Below are 21,378 nucleotides of genomic sequence, written 5' to 3'. Positions count from 1 at the left end.
ATTTATGTACATTACTATCTTCAGACACATTCGACGCTCGTTGATACATTCTGGTTTGAGATGCCAAGATAACTGTCATGTATTATCATACAGAAATTCAGTTAGTCATAATATAAACATTTTCCAAAATTATATTGCATATTTTGCCAGTGTATACATACAATGTTAAAGAAATCATAATGGGTATTGAAAATAAATAAATAAATATAAATGTAAACAGTAAGTCAACAAGTGGATGAAGTTATCTTTCCTATGAAGTACGTCAACTGCTGATAACACTGTATTTATATTATTTGCATACACATTACGTTTATATGGAGGAGGGATAGAGAAGGACCTGGCACATTTTAAAAATCATATCTGTAATTGTTTTAATACGTACAGAAGGTTTCATATAGAATAACTCTTTATGATCTCACCAGGATTTCTAAACATATAACCTAACAATCATAACCATTGGGTTTGTCATCACACAAATGATAGCCCGACAAATGTAAAAATCACACGGAAACCCTGCGGATAAAAAGCAAAATAATGAGATAGTCAAACTTTAAATTATATACCTCGGAAAAGGCACTTTATTAAGAATCAATTTACTTTTTGGAATTTGTTTCTCTTTTGAGGAACTAGTTGTATTTATCCTCCTTAGTGATTAATTTTTGCGGTTTTCGGATGGGAAAGAAAACATAGAACAAATACTGAATTCGTGTACCAGCCTGATGGGCTATGGGACTAAACATATATTGGACTCAATCAGGCTATCGGGTAGAATGTGGGCTTTGGGCATAGCACTTATTGAAACCCAATTATCAACAAATCGGTACATGCAACTGAACGAATGATCCACCAAATGTTGTGTGTGTGTGTGTGTGTGTGTGCATGTGTTAAAGTATGTATGTACAATCCATAGTTTAAGTAATAAGTGTCACAGAAGACTCAGTAAAATCAAAGTAAAGAAGAAACAAAATAATGACTAAAAATTATATTTGTCTCATTGGATAACTGGTATGTTCACGTTGCCGCATAGAGGAATGGAAAACAGAGATTCATTTGCTACATTTTGTTTCAAATTCATGTGTGAACAATGTGTGCAGATATTAGCTTACAATGCCTGCATCATGCTTACGAATGTCTTTTGACAGAATTTGAAATTCAAAGTACTTTGGGTAATGTGCATACTTGTTATATAATATTACGACTTTACACCGATTCTGACAAAAAGAAACCACCTGTCCGTGACTTAGCCATTGCGTCACATTTAAGATCGCGATTATTGCAAAGAGATTCTTGTGGTGAGAAACTCTGTTCATTATGCAATCAGCCAGTGATGTCAACATTATAACATGTCCGTGCTACTACCATATGCAGTTTTCAAAGACACCACCGGTATCCAATCAGAACTAATATAGTCAAAATTTTGGGCGGGTTTCCCCGGCAGCTAGACATTATCCTGTTACATTCATTTTGGACGAATCAGGACAAGTTTAAACGTGACTAAAGAAACGTCACGGTACTCCGAGAACATAATGTGCACTCGTAAAAGAAGCGGGAAAAAGGAGTTCTAGGAAATTCGGATGAAATTTGGAACAAAGGCTTCTGATGAAGCTTTCCGGGTGGGATTGGGCTCCACCCGAGGATTAGTGAGACGATAAGACGTGGAGAGCCCGGGAAAATAGGCAATTGTTTGAAGGTGCAGTGCTGGCAGAATAGGCAGTTGCGCAAAGGTGCAGGGTCGGAGAACAGAAACAAGGGTACCGAATGTACCGAATAGGAATACAAGGCGAAAGTTGTAGATGAGTAACGTAGAAGGGACGCAGGAAGGAAGCACTCTCACATTCAATTTCGCCTGATGTAATAACTGTCAATTTGAAAAGGTCTTTTTATTCATTGAAAGACATTGCGCTGACAAATTGTCCAATAATTGTTTAATACCATGATATATTTTATTAAATTGTTATACCTTTGACCTTATATTGTATATATTTATACACCTAGACCGTCGACCTCGCAGACTGGGGGCTTAGAGCTATTTAATCTTTCAATTGTCCATACTTCTCCGGTGTTAGAAATAATACCATAGGGAGCACGTGACACCGCCTAATGTTTATATGCCCGTTCAAACACGTATTACATGTAATAAAGTCAAACGTATTTGGCCGCAGACAAAATCATGCACTCAGTAAAACTCAGAGAAGAAAAACCGTTTCTGAAGAAAGAAAAAACCCAGATCATGAACACTTAAACTACTACATGAGGAATTGTTTCGGGACAATACCAGATTATGGATTCTACTGGACTAAAGAGCTGAGGGCATATTTCGAAAATTACCAAATCATGATCTATAGAGATTCGAAGCTTAGGAATAGTTTTGGGATATTACAAAATCATGGACTATATTAACTCAGTTCATGAATTGTTTCGTAACAATGCCAGATCATGGACTATATTAGGCAATGGGTCGAGTAAATGTTTTGGGACAATACCAGCTTGTTGACGATACTGGATATACATACATCCATTCAAACATACATACATACATGCATGCATACCTACCTACCTACCTACCTACCAGGGGGTTTCACGGTTGCAACGGAGTTACTGATCGTGGCGCCTAAAATAACCTCCCTTAGCTCAAATGCGCATGGCTACAAACACAATTCCAGTTCCGGATAGTTCACCCATCAACATTTGGTTAGCGAAAAATAAAGTCAACAAAGGAAGGAATCTTAGCTGTACTAAAACAATGAAACATATATATATATATATATATATATATATATATATATATATATATATATATATATATATATATATATATATATATATATATATATATATATATATATATATATATATATATATATATATATAATATCTTTTGTTCATACTAGCAGAATAATTATAGACATTAAATCAGATAATTAGATTCAGTGTCCATACTTACATTATATCAGATAATTAAATAATATTTACTTTCCATACTTAAATGATATGAAATAATTAAATTAAATACAATGTCCATACCTGATAATATAGATTCATTATCCATAATTTCAGATACATTTCTAGGAACATTTCACTTTGCTCTCCGATTTTAAACATTTAGTGCACATTTTTGGCTATATAACTTTAACGAAAACAATCTCAACAATTTGCATATTTCATATCTTAATATATCCTTCTTTATCAGTTACTTTCGCAAGGCTAATAGTTCGTTTATAACACGAGTTAAGAAAGTTATAACACAAGTTTCATTAATAAAATTATAACACGAATTCGATACGTCAGCTGTTTTGTAATGCATAATATTTAAAACCAGATTTAAAAAAAAAACAAAAAAAAAAAAACAACAAATGGAACACAGTATCTTAATGTATTCAAGAGGAACTTGACAAAGCAATAATTACACTAGCTCTCATAAAGATAAAGGAGTGTAATTAATGCAGACGGAATATTTATTCATATTTGGGTATAAATATTGTACAATATTCAGATTAAATAAGATGTCCAATGACGTTTGTTTTGTTTTTTTTTTGTTCATTTTCCTTTTGACTTTTGAAACATCAAGTATCGGACGGTACATGCAATACCTTTCAGCATGATTTTTCTTTGCTTATGCTAGCACGTAAAAACTCTTAAAATTTGCTGGGGTCTTTAGACAGGATTTCTGATTTCCACCAGCAAATTCGTATAGAACAGCCTTCTAAAAATTAGTTTAATTCTGTTTAACTTTCCTTGCATCAAATATGTAAGTTTTAAAGATCCAGATATTTCACAGATTCCGTCCTATTACTTTGGTTCGCCTTTTAAATCAATATTGATCCACGTTACCGGAACTATGATTTAAAAAAGATACTGCTTGTAAGAACATGTTCTACAAGTCAATACTAAATGGATACTCACAAATATTCATATTTATTGTCTTTATCTATCAGTCACTCTTTCTATCTTAGCATAATTGTATACTTGTTTTTAACCAGAAGTATGTTTATGTAATATACGTATGCGAACACACATTCTTTCGAGGATATACATACCCATGCACCAGATGATACATACAGACAGACGGGCAGATAGATGAGAGTCACATATGTCCTATACATGCATAGTGTGTCTAACATCGATATTTCTCCAAACTGTATACTCTAAAATTTCCAACCGTTCAAGGAAATACAATTAAAATAATCATCAAGGAGACTTGTATGTGCGCCTGTCTGTTCAAACGTGGTTGACATTTGTGCCTTTTGAAAAAAACTCAAGTTATTTCATGAAATTTTTAATGAACATTAATAAAATAACCTTAAGAAGTTATAATTTTTTTCTCGTTGTAGTTCAACCTTCATTAACTGCTATGATTGAATTTGCAAAAAAATAAACATAATTTCGTTATTCTCCAAGCGAGATAACTTGGAAGACCTTTTTACGCAGCGATACACTTTCGCACAATCAAATAATACAAACTAGAGCATAAGGTAGTAATGGAAAAATACTGAAGTTCTAAAATGAGCAGATAATATTTATTTGAAAACTGGGAGCAGCGCAAGTTAGTAAAAAAATAAATAAAATATGTAAAAACAATTGATCAGATATTGATTGAATTTCTTTTTAAGATAGACATCGATCCTGCTTGCATAATGTGAGCGGTCTATCACATTTTCTTGATCTACATCTGCCATCTTAATTGAATGAACTATCCGAAAGTGAGTTGCACCGAGATGCCCTTGAGTGTTTTCAAAGGGAGATATTAACCGTGAAACCCCCTATTTGTGTGTGTGATTTGGATTGTTGACGTAACTTTAACAATTGTTCAGCCACATTGCTGCGATGTCTGCAGTGTGGCAGTTTATAGTGATGTCTAGCACTAGATCATCATGCAGCAAACATGTAGCGTAATGTACAACCAGTCACATTATCCTGACACCAGGCAGACCAGTCATAATAATAATCTCTTAATGCTGAGCGCCTAGCGAGGCGGCTGTTAGTACCATTTTTGTCTTTGGTATGACTTGGTGTGGCTAGTATGATTCCGTCAGTATAAGATATTTAGAAAAAGCCACATATTAAAATACAAATTTAAGACAGTAATAAAACGGAATATTACACTTACCGATTCGAGTCTGGTGATTAATCGATTAGACGATGCACATTTCAGGTCGCAAACATTTATAAAGTGGAGTACAGTTCTTACGTAATCATGGCGTTGGCTGACACTTGGAAAATGTTGTGAAGAAAGTCGATGAAAAAACATTAACATTGACTAATGTAAATGTCTTACATCCAACCAGAAATTGATCTTCATAAGTCTTTCATTAAATATAATGAAACCATAATCACATGGGTTATGTCAAAATGTACTTTTTATTTTAACAGGTGACATACATGAACTATGCAGCACAATACATTTATATAATTAAATAACTTCCTGATTGGATAATATTTACACATGGCTCTCTGTTTACAGTGAGTTTTAAAATACGAATGCTTTGAAACAATAACACGTCCCCTCGAGGATGAAAAGTTAAGTAATCATCGTTAATAGTGCCGCCTGGATTTGCCAATATTGGCTGCCCGGATTACGTTTTAACTATCCGTAGTATGTGGTTACACGTAAATGCCCAGAAAAAGATGATCGGAAAGCTGGATCGTGTTTTTCCACTTCCCTAAATACAACCAAACACATCCCCATGAAAATAATAAGCTGCCAGTGGAGCAGGTAATAAATGTGTATGTTCCGTGCATACGTTATGTTGACCATTAACCAGATTTGGTAAATAACTTTAGAGAAAAACATAAACATGTCAAAGTTAAAGAAAAGTTTCCATTGTGCGAATGATTAAAACTAATGTTCAAAGAAAAGCGCATAACTATTGCTACGGTTTTATCGCTAAAGACAGATCACGATATCAGTACCTCTTCCTCTAAATCAAATTTGTATAGGTTTATCTGGAGGTAGAGGTGGAAACTAGTAGCGGAGAAGGAGGAGTTGGTGATTCTTTCATTCTGAAAGCTAAACAAGAAATGAAAATTACCGTAAGCCAATTGTCTGAGTTAAAAACAAAGGAGCTTCCTCATTTTCATGTATCAGCTGCAATTTAAGAAACTGACGTCCAACACTTTCTGCACAGATTTGTTTCTTTATTAGATAATCCACTCAGGTTGCTGCATTTGAGCACACAATAACTTCTTGCTTGCAGTTTAGACAAACATTTTATCTGGCAACAAAATCAAAGATAATAGGAGCAATATATATATACAAAATCACAAAGACCTGGACAGCTCCGGTGGCATATTGGTTAGGGCATCCGCCTCGAATACGAGAGGTCGCGGCTTCGAACCCGGGCCGAGTTGTAGCAAAGACTTATACATATTTACTAACAGCTACCTCGCTATGCGCTCAACATTGAGAGGTTAGTATTACTACTGGTCGGTCTAGTGTCAGGATAATGTGACTGGGTGGGACATCATGCTACATGTCTGCAGTATGATGCCCCAGTGCTCGACATCACTATAAACTGCCACAATGCAGACATCGAAGCGATATGACTGATACATTGTTAAAGCTACGTTAAAAATCCAAATATCACACACACACACACACACACACACACACACACTATATTGCAACAAGTTTAAAAAGCCAGTATCTGAATACATAGCTATAGGTATTTGTTTGCAAACTGTTTTCGAAATCGTGTCACGGAATTGCGTGTACTGAATATTTAGGCATTATACTTGGGCGAAAATGTTCACGGGTATCGTTGTCGCGTACAGCATTACCCGCGGATGGCTTATTTTTTTCTTCATGTATTTCAAAATACGGATTTCTGGGTCACCGAATGCTGCATGAGAAAAGTGATTGGTGTTTGAAAACTGATGACGTTAGGCTCCAGTGCATTTCCCCATAACCAGGGTCCTTACAGAGACATGCCAGACTGTTTAACACAAAAAACGAGTTGTCTCAGACAACTGTTCACTTTTGGATGGCTTCATGACCAATATAAAGTCTGAAAGGCAAACTACCTTACAGCGGGAGCTGCCCAAACAAACCAGGTATTGTTCGTATGTTGAGAAAGGCATACACCTATAAGCACGGTTGCGTCAATAAATAAAAAACTGTAGGGTAAAATATCATACTTGTGGATGAAACGTTATTTACATTTTTGCTGTAAATGATCATCATTGGTGGCAGAATCACACCCTATTCATGGTTGTGTAAATCCTATACTTTGATGCCCTTCTTCGTAGCTAAACATTATTTTGTTTGTGACAAAATATTTAATATTAATCATCCATGCCGATAGGTCAATATACCAATCATATTTATTTGTAGGTTTTGTATGTTGATTTGTGTGTGATTACTAGTTTAAGTTACGTGTCCTGATTAATACCAGTTAGAAACTATATTTTCATTATTTTCCTTGTTGAGCTCGATGTTCATCTTTTTGTTAAAATCCATTGTTAGGATTTTTTGCGACACGAGTTTGGCTTCATATTTTAATCATCATCCATTTACAATGTATATAAACATCTCATTCACGACGTTGATTTCATTGTCTTCGATAAAATAAAAATCTGTTCCCAACCCGGCTTCATACTGTTACGATGAGCTGTTTCAATTGTAGTCCGTACTGTTGTGATTATAACATTCAAAATGCCAGCCCCTCTTGAATACCCTACTCTAGTCAATCATTTTTTTAATTGTGTTTCTTTTGTTGGAGTGTTACCTACAGTGTATCAGTTTATTCTGTATCGTCCTACCGCACATACATATAAACTAATCGTTAACAATGTATTTCTTTAAAATAATGGGCCATCTAATATCCAATATTGCATATCCTTTTGCAAGCATTGTTCACGCCTGCTGTTACCTGTGTTGCGGTTTTCATATCCTCAATTTTCATCCGTGTTTAGCAAATATTGTATGTTACAGTGTATTGTCCTCGTTGTGTGTGTGTGTGTGTGTGTGTGTGTGTGAATAAACGAATAATACAAAATAATGGTAGTCGGATATGCATCGTCACTATACATCTTGAGTTAAATCATATCTCTATAGCTTCAACGACTGACATAACGCAAATACTCCAAATCCTAAAGGTCACAAAGGATATCAAGTACATAATATGTCATTGGTAGATACCGTACAGAAAAACCAAAACAGAAATTGATGTGTATTAGTAATGTACAATTTAGTTCAGGCGGACAATGGAGTTTACTTGGATATGACGAAATGGCTATACATTTTGGTAATAGTGATGCCCTACTTACCTACTTCAATAAAGTATTTTATAACAATTAGCAGTATGTCTGTGAAACAAATATTTACAATTAAACACAATTCCATACCCTAATTTTGTGATCTTTAGTTTATCAACAGACTTTGAAACAGCGTTCATCTATACGAAGTTTGTAAGCAATGAAAAATAAATTGTCACTAACACATGCCAACAATCAATTAAGTGGCACAGGTAAGTTGATTTTGTTAAAATTTTGAAACTTTGAGCATGGGGTAATTTTCTGCACAAACTGTACATATAAATTCAGTTTAGCCTGACAATGTGGAAGCTAAAGCTTCATCAATGGTATGGGGGCATGTGCTAGCAATAAAACGTGTCTAATGAGAAATAATGTCTTAAGTGTACAAGTCTGTTGGTAATAACAAAAATGAGAATAATGTCATTGACAAGCAATGTGACAATCACCAGCTGAATGATTTGGAATATTTACAAATTTCCTTTCATATTTCTTTCTGTACAAGTTCTACATATTTATATGTACCTATTGAATATTTTTTCTTGTTGTTTTATTTCACGTACGTATTGCGGATACAGATACAAAGGATTAATCTCTGTTTGACGGGAATCGAGACATATGCATGTTAACAATCTTTCTACAGATTATATCGCTAGCTTACACGAACTACTTTTATCAAGTGCTGAGTGTAATATCCGATCAGCAATTAAGAATGATATTTGAATATATCTTTTACTGCGTCAGCACCTCCCTCCTGGATTTCTCCCCAAAGGAAACTTAATACAAATTCACTCTATTCGTCCAAAGCCACATGAACGAGATTCTTTCTATACCAGCTGGAATGATATAATACAGATGCACACTATAGAATTTTATGTTTGTATCCAGGTATAATCTGTGCATGTTTTACTCGATAACTTCTGATATGACGATATGTATGGTTGAATATTCGTATACGTACCTGATGATGCCATTTGTACATGTATTAAACAATTTTTTAACGTGCATGAGTGCGTATAAAAGCATACCTGTGTGTGTGTAAGTGATTTCATTTTACTAACATAATCGTTGCACAACAGAGGACAACGTGGCAAATGGGTCTTTCATGACCAGATGTAATATTCTCGTTGACAAAAGACTCTTGATTAGCATCATGATCGTCATCGTCATCGTCATTATTATTATATTATATGTGCATGTATGTATTTAATTAAAATGTCGTACCGCAACTAAGCTAAACATACCGTAAACCCTCAAAGATCCCAACTTAGAATTTTCAATATGTAAGATTCAACATGATAAATGACAACCATTACTCATCCCATACTTCCTCGGTTGTCGTCCGGTTCAACAAGGGCCGCGCCTTCCGTCGTGCACCAAGGCGGAGGTGGAGAGTATATGACTGGTACTTAGAGCAGCAGGATCTGTGTCAGGAACAACATCACCATTGGCACATAGAATGTGAGAACACCGAGAGCAACAGGAAAGCTTGAGGACCTTACATATGAAATGAACATATACCGCTGGAACATCCTAGGACTCTGTGAGATACGATGGAAGAACATCAAAGAAACGACTACTTTGGAAGGCTACAAACTGTACTTCAGTGGCAGAGAAGACAAACATTAGCAGGGAATTGGCCTCTCAAGGACAGAGTAGGTCATGGGATATCGGCCAATCTATAGCCGGATCATCACCATCCGCCCCAGGGCAACTCCATGCAATATTAACAGATTATAGGCATACGCCCCTCATCAGACTATGATGACGCGATGTGGAAGACGTATATGACCAGCTATAAGACGTTGTGGGTAAAATACCGAAGAAAGATATTCTGGTTGTACCAAGATAGGCAAGGACGTTTGCATGAACAGGAAAGGAACACGCAGGCGCTGCTGAAATGCACAGGCGAACGTGTGAGAACTGATGCTTCTCGAATTCGCTAGTTATATCGACATGCTGGCAAACACCTTAGGTCAACACAAAGTATCCAGAAGATGGACATGGCAAAACCTAAGCGGAGACCATCACAGTCATATCGACTACATCATGGTGAAGTGGCGCGTAGAGTTAAGTGTTAACATCGTCAAGACGCGAAGCTTTCCCGGAACGGAGACAGGAAGTGACCATGATCTGGTGATGTTGAACTTCATGCTACATCTAAAGAAGATCAAGATAGATAGCCACACGATAACATAATTTGATCTCGGGAAACTGAAGGATCCCGAGGTAGCGGATACCTTCCGGGCAATGAAAGGCGGGAAATCACCTTTCATCACCTTAAATACAGCAGCGATAAAAAATGGCAGCGAGATCCTTGGTATACATCGCCCAGTCAAGAAGCCCTAGGTCACAGCTGAGGTCATGAACCTGTTTCACAAGAGGAAGGAGCTGAAGAAGAAAAAGAACGATACAAGAGGGCAGACAAGTACAAGGAATTTAACATGGAAGTCCAGGAAAACACGATAAAAGCCAAAGAGAAATGGATAGAAGAACAGTCCAAAGAGATTGTGAGGCAAACATGAAAATGAACTACAAAAACAAAGCAAACTATATGGTCCAAGATCTATCAAACACAGAACAACGGCACGTTACCTCCTTACATGACAGAGCCGTAAACTGCCTCACTGAAGATAAACACATTCTGAAAAGAGGGACAGAGTACTACACAGAACTTTACAACCACCGAGTCACACTAGATCCAGAGGTGCTGAATGTCCCTCCAGCAAAAAACAATGACAATCACCCCAGCCTATGTGAAGAAGTACAAGCCGTAGTCAGATCGCTGAAACAGAGAAAGTCAGCAGGAATGGACATCTCAGCAGATCTGGTCCAAGCTGGGGGAGAAGCAATGATTAGTGCCCTCACAAACATCTGGAACAAGATCTGGCAAACAAGAGTATGGCCATTGCCGTGGGCTCAATCACTGATTATCACCCTCCCCAAAAAAGGCAACTTGCAACAGTGTCTAAACCACCGAACGATCAGTCTTATAAGCCACAAAGAAAAGTCCTGTTGAGTATACTTCTGAACAGACTAAAGAATTAAGCCACAGAAACGATCATTGCCGAGGAGCAATCAGGTTTCAGAGCATGGCGCAAAACAACAGAGATTTCCAACCTCAGGATATTATGTGAAAATACTTCCATCGCCAGCAAGATCTTTGGATTTCAAGAAGGCATTTGACAGGGTATGACATACAGCCTTGTTGAAGACCATGAGACTGAACAACATCAATGCCAACTTCATCCTAGTAATAGAACACCCCTATGATAAGGCCACCAGCGCAGTATACTTTAACGGCAGCATAGGGAACTGGTTCAGAACGACAATGGGAGTCAGACAAGGCTGTCTGCTCTCTCCCCCACTATTCAACATCTTTCTGGAGAGAATCATGGCTGTCGCACGAAGGGACAGTCGGCATCGGAGGCAGAACAATGACCAATTTACATTTTGCCAGCGACATTGATGGACTAGCAGGACATAAGCAAGAAATAGATAGCTTAGTTGATAGCCTCGACAAAACTTATGCAGCCTAAGACTCTGTTGCAAGAGGTCGTGCGTTCGAATCCCGGCTGATTCATATCAAAGATTTAAAAAATGGAAATAACAGCTGCTTCGCTTAGCGCTCAGCATTACGAGATTAGTGTTAGGATTTGTCGACGTGAGGTCAGGGTAATGTGACTGGGTGGGACATCATGCCTCGTGTCTGCGGCATGATGTCCAGTGCTATACATCACTACTAACTGCCGCACTGCAGACATCGTAGCAATATGACTGAAAATTTGTTAAAGCTACGTCAAAAATGCAAATCACACACACACACACACACACACACACACACACACCACCACCACCACCACCACCATTGGCATATAATTGCCTCTTTTATTTTTTCTTTCTAAAGCACTACATGTTTTTTCAAACGACTATGTAGCACTGAACATGCTTTCTGACCCATAATCATTTGCAAATGCACAAAGTATTTAATACGAATACCATAAATGTCAAGAAGACAACAAAATATGTATATAAGTATATCGATGATTAATGTGTAACTTTTACCCTAAACATGGCCCAACTAGCAGTCTGTAGATTACACTGTAGCAGAACACGAAGAGATAAATACATATACATTCATATTACATATACATTCATATAAGACTCACCGCCTCTGACCAGGTAATAATACACTTCGCGTAGAATTCAAAATTAGTGACAATCATAACCAACCGATCTGATGCAATAATATGTATATGTTAATAGACCAATTTTTCATTCTCAAATGATTGTTTCAGTTATTTCAACTTATTTGCTGATACTCATAACATGTAAAATATGTAGCCTTCAGTATGTCGGAGAAACTGAAAAACTACACAAAACGAGCAACCCTCATAGATCCGGATGACAAGGAATATTTACAGAAGACCGGTAGCAGAATACTTCTTTTCTTCTGGCCACACTTTTAGTGATATAACACTTACTGCAATTGCTCACAACCCCAACTGGAGTTCCCAAACCAATAAAAAAAAAAGAATGTTACTGGATACGCCGCTTTAGAACATTTAAACCAAGCGGTTTAAACCAAGAAAACTAGAAAAAGACAGCCATGCACAAATACAATTATCTTTTGCAGCGGACACATTTGCTTTTAAATAATTCTCTAAATTTGCTTAATAGCCAAAAATGACTAGACTACTATAAAAATGAAATATCAAGGATCTAATTTGCGCTTACATAATTAACATAAATTTACATAAAATAACAGGTGTCGTTATAGCTCATCGATTTCTAGGTCAATACTAATATTTTACAGTATAAGCAACGAGTTTAAATAAACTATTCGAAACATAACAAAGTTACAGGTTTATTTCCTGTGAAAACAGACATGTAAAATTTTGCAAATATAACAGTTTTTCTGTTTCATTTGTTGATCTTGTCTATGTTTTATATTTGCCTTTGAAACACACTCATTAAAGAGTCGCAAGCGCTCAGGCTAGTTAAATACTAGTTTCGCACTGTTCGTTGTCAGTTTATTGTACAGTTTATTGTATATATATATATATATATATATATATATATATATATATATATATATATATATATATATATGTATGTATGTATGTATAAAATTTAACTTAGTTTATATTACTTTTCGACGGGAATTAATTTTTATATAATTATTTGCAGTGAATCGTCATGGATCAAATCTAGTTTAAATAAAACTTGGAATAACTCAGTTGGTGGCAAGCACGCGTTTCCGAATTTTCTTCGCTATTAACATTATCGACCATAAATGTACGTTCTAAGACGAATGTAAAAATATGATTTATCTGTCCTCATGGCAGCACTCTTTTGCATTCGAGGAACCGGTGAAACCAACTTCCGGCAGGTATTGATTTCATGACATTGCACGCGAGTTGATATGTTTGACCATTACAACAACAACAGTATAAATCCATTGTTGTATTTGATCCATTGACAGTAATAAGTTGAAAAATGCACAAAAGGTAATTTTGCACATGTTCACATCGGTCCCGGAAAGACCAATAATTTGTATAAAGCTGTGCAAAATAGCGAGACAGGCAAATTACTATCATGTCTGGCATTTCGTAAATACGTGAGTGTGGATATGCCGTTTTTGTAGATGTAGAGTTTTCATATCAGACCTAACCACTCCAAAAGGTATAAAACTCAATATTATACCAACTAAATGTAATAGTAAGTTATCCAAGCGCAAATTACAACAAACTAAAAACATTTCTAATCTACGGATACATATTGAAAAAGCAATAGAGAAGCTCAACAACAAAAAATTGAGACTGATGCAGTATGTGACGCCAGTATCCATGACCAATCAATCAAAGATGGTAAACGTGTGCACGACTTACTAATCTACAACCACCGTTAGTGTTTAAATAATAAACATAGAACCAATATAATTTCAGTTGCTTCTTTATTATAATCATAAAGAGCTTTTGTCAATATTTTGTTTTTGACTGTCCCAGGAATTATCGAGTTTAGAAATATAATTGTGTAATCACATACTTTAGAGCTACTGACCTTAGGGAAAACTTGTTCCGTGTCTTTATGTTGAAATTGGAGTGACTATATTATCACAGGCAATTCACATTCACTAAAATATTAATATGGGTGAATTCTGCTTGACTAATGGATTCATTATTACAGAGAGGTGAACAGCACGCTCCTTTTACAGACAATATGCAAACTTACAGTGTCCATATTATATGTTTTTACTCACATGCATGATGCAAACAGGACACTTAAACTGTGTTTAGTATTACGTGATTTTGTTTTTAAATAAATCATATGTTGTAACATCGTTATTACTTTCACTAGGAAAGGGAAATATATTAACCAAGCACTAAGTGGATACATAAACAACGTGAGGTAGCTGTTTCTACTGCTTGTCAATGACATTATAAGTGTTTCATATCGTTGATTGAATGAAAAAATAAATGAAAAAGTAAATTAAGCTAGATGATAAAGTTAGTTATCATCTGATATGTGATCACACCAACGAGTTGTTGTATTTTCTGTTGTTTTTTATTAACGAAAATGTGCTTTCATATATATATATATATATATATAATCGTTTCTTTTAACATTTAATGCCAAAGAGGGCTATCAATCCACTTGTAATCATTTTGTGCAAAACATCACCATCCAAAAATGAATAAAAACCATCTCGCGACAAATGTATCTCTAAGACAACTAATAACATATTCCAACATACAGGCATGTGAACACGAGCGCTTTCATGTATGGACCATCACAAGCAGTGACGGTTTAAGTCCACTGCACGCTGAAAATACTTGCCAAAGTTTTAAGTATTCAGCGGCGAAGTCCTGCAGACAGGTTAGTTAACCACGGTTTCACATCCGTCTGCAGAAACCGTGATAGCGATCGGGCTACGGATATGCTTGTAATGTTAGTCTAAGTCATGGACTTGAACATTGATTGGAACAGGATCAATATGGCAACATCCATTCGATGACAATATGATGCTTGCCGCATGCAGTGAACGCAAGACGCAATATGTATGCAAACTATAGAATTCGTTGCTCCTTATCTGGCCTTTATACAACCTGAAAATTACGACACAATCGCTCGATTCTAACAAGGTCTTTATGTTTTGGCCTAAAATACAATATCAGAATTTAGCTCTTGTAAATATCATTTCCGCAAAACAATTTCTACCGGCTCATTCCATTGTCAGTGTGAAAAGTAAACACTGTATAATTTGCTACTTAATAGTTCTCAAGATGATATTTGACTATAGACCCTCATCCATTATATAAAGCCTGCTCACATTACCAACATCAAACATAATACCATGCTGAAGACATATACTATCAGCTGGAAAAAAAGCACTGGACACATAGACAGCATCGAGACAAGCAGATGAGTAATGTACGACCTAGCTCACTCAATCACTTTAGACCAGTGTTTAAAGCAAAGCATATGATTTCTTCCCATTTTCAGTTTTGGAAAGTCTGTTAACTAGGCCCACCAGTTTCGTTGTTTAATAAACCACAGCTCACAAACATTTGGCCGTTTTAATTCTAACTTTAAAAACACCCTATCGAACACAATCAGTTTACACGTTTTCCAACATTTTTAAACATTCCAAGACCAATACAATTTCTAAGAATCAATAGAGACCAACTATTGAAGCAATACGATGAATAATTATATTCTTAATTTAATATATTTTACAGCATCCTCAGGCAGTCTGTAATATTGCAATTCACTACACCTATCTAAAATAAGATAAAGCATACATACATTCACATATTTAAACTGAATAATTTGTGCACCTCGTGGCTCAGCCGGTGTGCTACGCATGAACCCAATAAAACACCAACGCATAACTAATTAGTCTAAACTTAAACACTTCATCGAAGAGAACAATCGTTTTAAATAACTAGGGATGCTAGTGTCCTTTATATCGCAAACATTAATGACTGGTATATTAACCCAGATGATGCAGCCATAAAACAGGCATGCAATATTTGCAACCCGGCACATATCATTCATAGTTATAAAATGGTGTCATTACTGATTCATACATATAGCACAACGAAGAAGAGAAAACTAATCTTAACATCGAATACACAATATTAGTGTGTGTGTGTGTGTGTGTGTGTGTGTGTGTGTGTGTGATTTTGATGTTATTACGCAAATTTAACAATGTTTCAGTCATGTCGCTACGACATCTGCAGTGTGGCAGGTTATAGTGATGGTTAGCACCTGGGCGTCATGTCGCAAACAGGTAGCATCATGACCCACCCAGTTACATCATCTTTTCACCAGGCCGACCAGTCCTAACACTAACTTCTAAATGCTGAGTGCCAAGCGAAGCAGCTGCTAATACGACTGTTATAAGTTTTTCATATGATTCGGCCGGGGTTCGAAACCGCGACCTCTCGTATCCGAGGCGCAGAGAAGATGCTGAAGGAAACACAAAGTTAAATACAGCACAATGTGTTCGTAAAAATGAAGCAGCCACTATCAGCCATAAAGATGCTAGGAAGGTGCAATATCAATGTATGAGTTCCATAAAAAGCCGTGTGAAACTAGCAATACAAACATTACGAAATTAAGGCAAATTACACGGGTATGGTGAAGGGGGGGGGAGGGAGAGGTAGCCATTTTATGTGGGAAAAATTATTATCAAAGTACAATTTACTGAAATAATTTTATGACATAAATGTAGTTCAGATACGTACAAGGACACGGATTGCACCTTTCTCTTCTGCTGCAATTCAGTTTGATGCATAGGCTGATGAATACAATAGCAAATGAACCTGATTAATCTATACAACACATACTATAGCCATGTTTCATGGAAACCATTCAATAATTTTCCCATTTGTACTTTTAGATATGATAATTATGATTCCATGTTCAGATATAGTACACAGTGATACAAACTTTGGCAAGATCACGTAATTTGGGCAGTATGGATGGCAATATAATGGTATTGAGTATCTTATTCGCATGTTCCTAATACATTTATAAAATATCTAGATTTTGCATTTACTTTCAAAATAATACAAAAACTGTCTTAATGCAAAATACCCATATCTTTTAATCCCAAGGAAAACAATAATATAAATTTTAAGGCAGTTTTAAATATTTTTGGAAAATATTATTCGCTCCTACTTATCATATATGATTACATATTAACGGGCAAACATTTAACTAATAAATAAATAAATAATAAAGAAACAAATATAATAAAATTAAAAAATATATATGAATAAAGCTGTTCTTTGTCGCTTTTGTAAAACGTACACCATCTGAGGTGTTTGAGTCAATAAATGACATTATACTTCAGGAGTCAGAACAGTTGAATATTGACGAAAGATATATGCTGAAACAAATAGTTCGGAATTATTGTTTTTAACAAGATAGCAATACGCTATCAGCTAAAGGAACATCTAGAGTAATGTCGAGTGCACAACATCTGTTAAAGTCCATATCAACTCTACAATATACTTTAAAAGATAAGATGGACATTTTAGGCCTACAAAGCAGCACAGTGTCGACTTTTTCAGATTATGAAAAGCTAAGCTGAACTATGCTGGTCATGGTGAGGGAACATTTGAAACTCCATGACATGTGAGTTTATATAATATAATGTTTTACAAGTGGTTATTTATTTATGTCTTAACTTAGTGACTTATCCTTTCTCAATGGTGCATCATGGATGTGCAAAGAGGCGATATAATATATTCCGTTGAAGCTTGTGCCCTTTTAATCAGTGTTTAAAAAAATGGCGGTCGGGATTGTTTGTTATATGTGAATACAATGGAATTTTTTTTAATAAAGATTTTTAGTGAGATAGTTTATTTTCTTCCTATTTTAGAAATTTAAAAATGATTTGAGTAGAGGTGACATCTTGAGCTTGTTAGAAACAAACGATGTGGTCACGTCTTTGTGAGCAAGGATGTTTTGAAAAAGACACTAGTGGAGGGCCACATCTTAGTGAGCCGGGCGAGTTTAAAACGTTTAACAATAGTAATGTTACCTCCAGATGACTCATTTTAAAAAAGTGGTTGAAACCAGTGGGGATCACATGTTGGTGAGCTAAGGATTTTGTCCAGAACATTGTTAAACCGGTTTAATATGAGCAAGAACCTACTCTATTTACAAATATATATATATATATATATATATATATATATATATATATATATATATATATATATATATATATATATATATATATATATATAGATTGTTTAACGGTATACAATCATGCGTTTGGACATAACATCAAAGGTTCGTGCATGCAATAAATCAAAACAAGGCTGAGACTCAATATTTCTCGACATTGAAAAAACGAAACAGAGAGAGAGAGAGAGAGAGAGAGAGAGCAGAATAAGAATTTTTTTTATTAAATGATTACTTATCGATCATTTGAAAACCATAACGTAGTTTTATAAATATTAATGGATGGATATATATATATATATATATATATATATATATATATATATATATATATATATATATATATATATATATATATATATATATTTATATATATATTACCTTACACACTACTTCTCTTATTTAAATGCTAAATGACGCACTTGCTACAACTACAGCGGTGTGATTAGGCCTGTCTACATCTGGAACACAATACAGTAACTCCAATCATGTAGAGTGCAATCATGGAGAGTGCATGTACGGGTATGTGTGTACGCGTATTCCATACACATTAATATTGGCAGTACTTACAAAATAAGACGACTTACCGCGTACCTGTGAAGATCGTTATCCTTTTCATGTAGAAAAATAACATAATGTATCATTATATCATTAACGTCGCTATTGAATCTCAAGCCAGTCCCATAATCACTATTACTAATAACAAATCAATAGTATTCATCAATGCCATCCCCGACGTTTCACGGTGTTCCAACATTTCAAATAGCTTACGGTGTTCCTCATGCATGAATAAATAATTCAATTTGTCAGTCATGTGAAAGTTATTAAACGCCCATATTTGATAAACCTGTGAATCATGCATTGTCGTTCTCAAGGGTAAATTTCCCATTCAGCTTAGAGATACTGTGTTGCAGGTCAGTAGTATACATGCAGCAAGCAATATTGAAGGTTTAATAACATCCTGATATACACGGTGTTATTCTCTACTTGATTACGCTGGAACACATACCAGTCATGTTGTATTTAATTTCTGTTAATTGGAATCAGACCAGATGGCCAACTTTACAAATAAAATAAACTGATGTAATACTAATATATAGTATGTAAGATATATCAATGATATACGAGCAGATGTATAAATTTTTCCTTGAAAGGATACGAGACTTGGCGAGTTATCTTTTAATGGAAAATGTATACGAGTCGTATATCATTGATACAGCGTACATACTATACATATATTTTATTTATATCACATGCATATACACATATTTGCACTTTGAATGGAGTTACGATATGCTCCGGGCAACTGTGCATTGCCTGAGTGAATAAACTCCTTACATCCTTCTGAGTGTGTCCGTTACAAAATATAGTTCTACGAATTTTGTTGTTGTTCACAGTCTTATGCACAATGATAAATCGATTGTTTTCTTTTTGAGTTTCTATTTTTGTTCACATTTATTAAATAAATATAAGACTCACTCATGATTTAAACATGAAACATGATTTTTATGAAGAAAGTAGTGAACTAAAACATGGTTAACGTCTTGTACGCTGAACCTGAACTGTCAGGCATTCACGTACTGGTGTATGGAAATAAGCGTGTAATAGAAACCAAGCAAAATGACAAACCAACAAAAGATACTTAAAACTAATTAAAACATTTTACTATATTGACAGTTCATCTGTCATTATTCTGCTTTAATTAACATTTATAAAGACTATAACATTCTCTCTCTCTCTCTCTCTCTCTCTCTCCTTTGAACGGTTTGACTAACTTTCACCATCATTCATAGGTCCAAAGACATCGTCGTATGACACAAGCGGAAATCCCCAAATCTCGGGGTTTCATGGATTGTTGCCCATATCTAGCTACAATAACCCAGTGTGTGTGTGTGTGTGTGTGTGTGTGTGAGAGAGAGAGAGAGAGAGAGAGAGAGATGATGGCGTCCATTTAGATATTTTTATATTAAATAATTAATAATTGATTTTTAGAGCATTATAATATGTTTAAGAAACAACAACAACAAGGCGTTAAATACATTACAGTATGTTAGCCTTGTAACCGACAAATTTAATATAAAGGTCTATTGTTGACTTGTTATTGCTGCTATGTATCATCGATATTATAAACATAAAGACAGACCCCAAGGGAATCGTAAACATACCGTTACGACGAACCAGATTACTGTAGCTTACTTGGTGCAAGTTCAGTTTTAATGTTTTCATTCAGCGCAATATGCCTTTCTCTCCCACTCCCTATGTTTCCTTATTTTGTCCCTTACACATAAGAGGGGAAAGGAAAATGAATTCAACTCCAACTAGTCATAACATAATACAACTTAACGTGCCAAATGCTTTTAGCTGGACTGACAATTCTTTATTAGAACATCAGTTATAAGACTAAATAAAAGGCAAAACAGATACCCGGATGGGGGTCAAGAGTTCATCCTTGTAAATAAGAGAAGTTTGTTACACGATAATTATCACATTGTCCAGGTATGACCTTGACTCAACTTAATGATTCTTACTCTGAGACAGATAAAAAATGAAAGCTGCTTACCAAAACTGCAAATGATTTTGTAACAAGGTCAGCAACAAATATCATGTTTCAACTGTGGACAAAGTCAAATCCAGCAAACAATATTACATTACATTAGCATGTAATGAAATAAAAATCTAAAAACAAAAAGATAAATAATTAAATTAAATATACATAACAATATATATATATATATATATATATATATATATATATATATATATATATATATATATATATATGATCGTGTGCACACATGAATTAACGAACTGTCGCTAGTTCACAAACGAATGAGCATTATCTTCTTCACGCCTGTTTACTTTTCAAAACGGCACATGACCATTGTTAACCGGTTGTTGTTTTCTCTTCTCAAACGTTTTCGTAAT

General features: G+C 35.2%; 2 protein-coding genes across 6 annotated transcripts in view; one reads left to right on the top strand and one right to left on the bottom strand.

Moving 5' to 3' along the window:
* The window catches only part of LOC149793769 (uncharacterized), an 88,803-nt gene that overhangs the window by 55,641 nt on the left and 11,784 nt on the right, over positions 1-21,378 (bottom strand). For 2 of the 5 annotated variants that reach the window (XM_089967758.1, XM_089967760.1), the window contains exon 1: positions 19,041-19,295. The exons of 2 other annotated variants lie outside the window; for them this stretch is intronic. The gene's annotated coding sequence lies outside the window, so the exon portion shown is untranslated. Of the gene's footprint in view, positions 1-19,040; positions 19,296-21,378 lie in introns of those variants that run through there. One more of the 5 variants, XM_089967759.1, reaches the window with a different exon arrangement.
* On the top strand, positions 10,733-11,269 carry LOC149793770 (uncharacterized). The gene has a single exon (XM_089969048.1). It carries the CDS (start codon positions 10,733-10,735, stop codon positions 11,267-11,269), a length of 537 nt encoding a protein of 178 aa, XP_089825174.1.

The sequence above is a fragment of the Sinohyriopsis cumingii genome, chromosome 8 (genome assembly GCF_028554795.1).
Source record: "Sinohyriopsis cumingii isolate HCF-2022 chromosome 8, ASM2855479v2, whole genome shotgun sequence".
NCBI classification, from domain to species: Eukaryota; Metazoa; Mollusca; class Bivalvia; order Unionida; family Unionidae; genus Sinohyriopsis; species Sinohyriopsis cumingii.
This window is presented reverse-complemented; position numbering and strand designations above follow the sequence as displayed.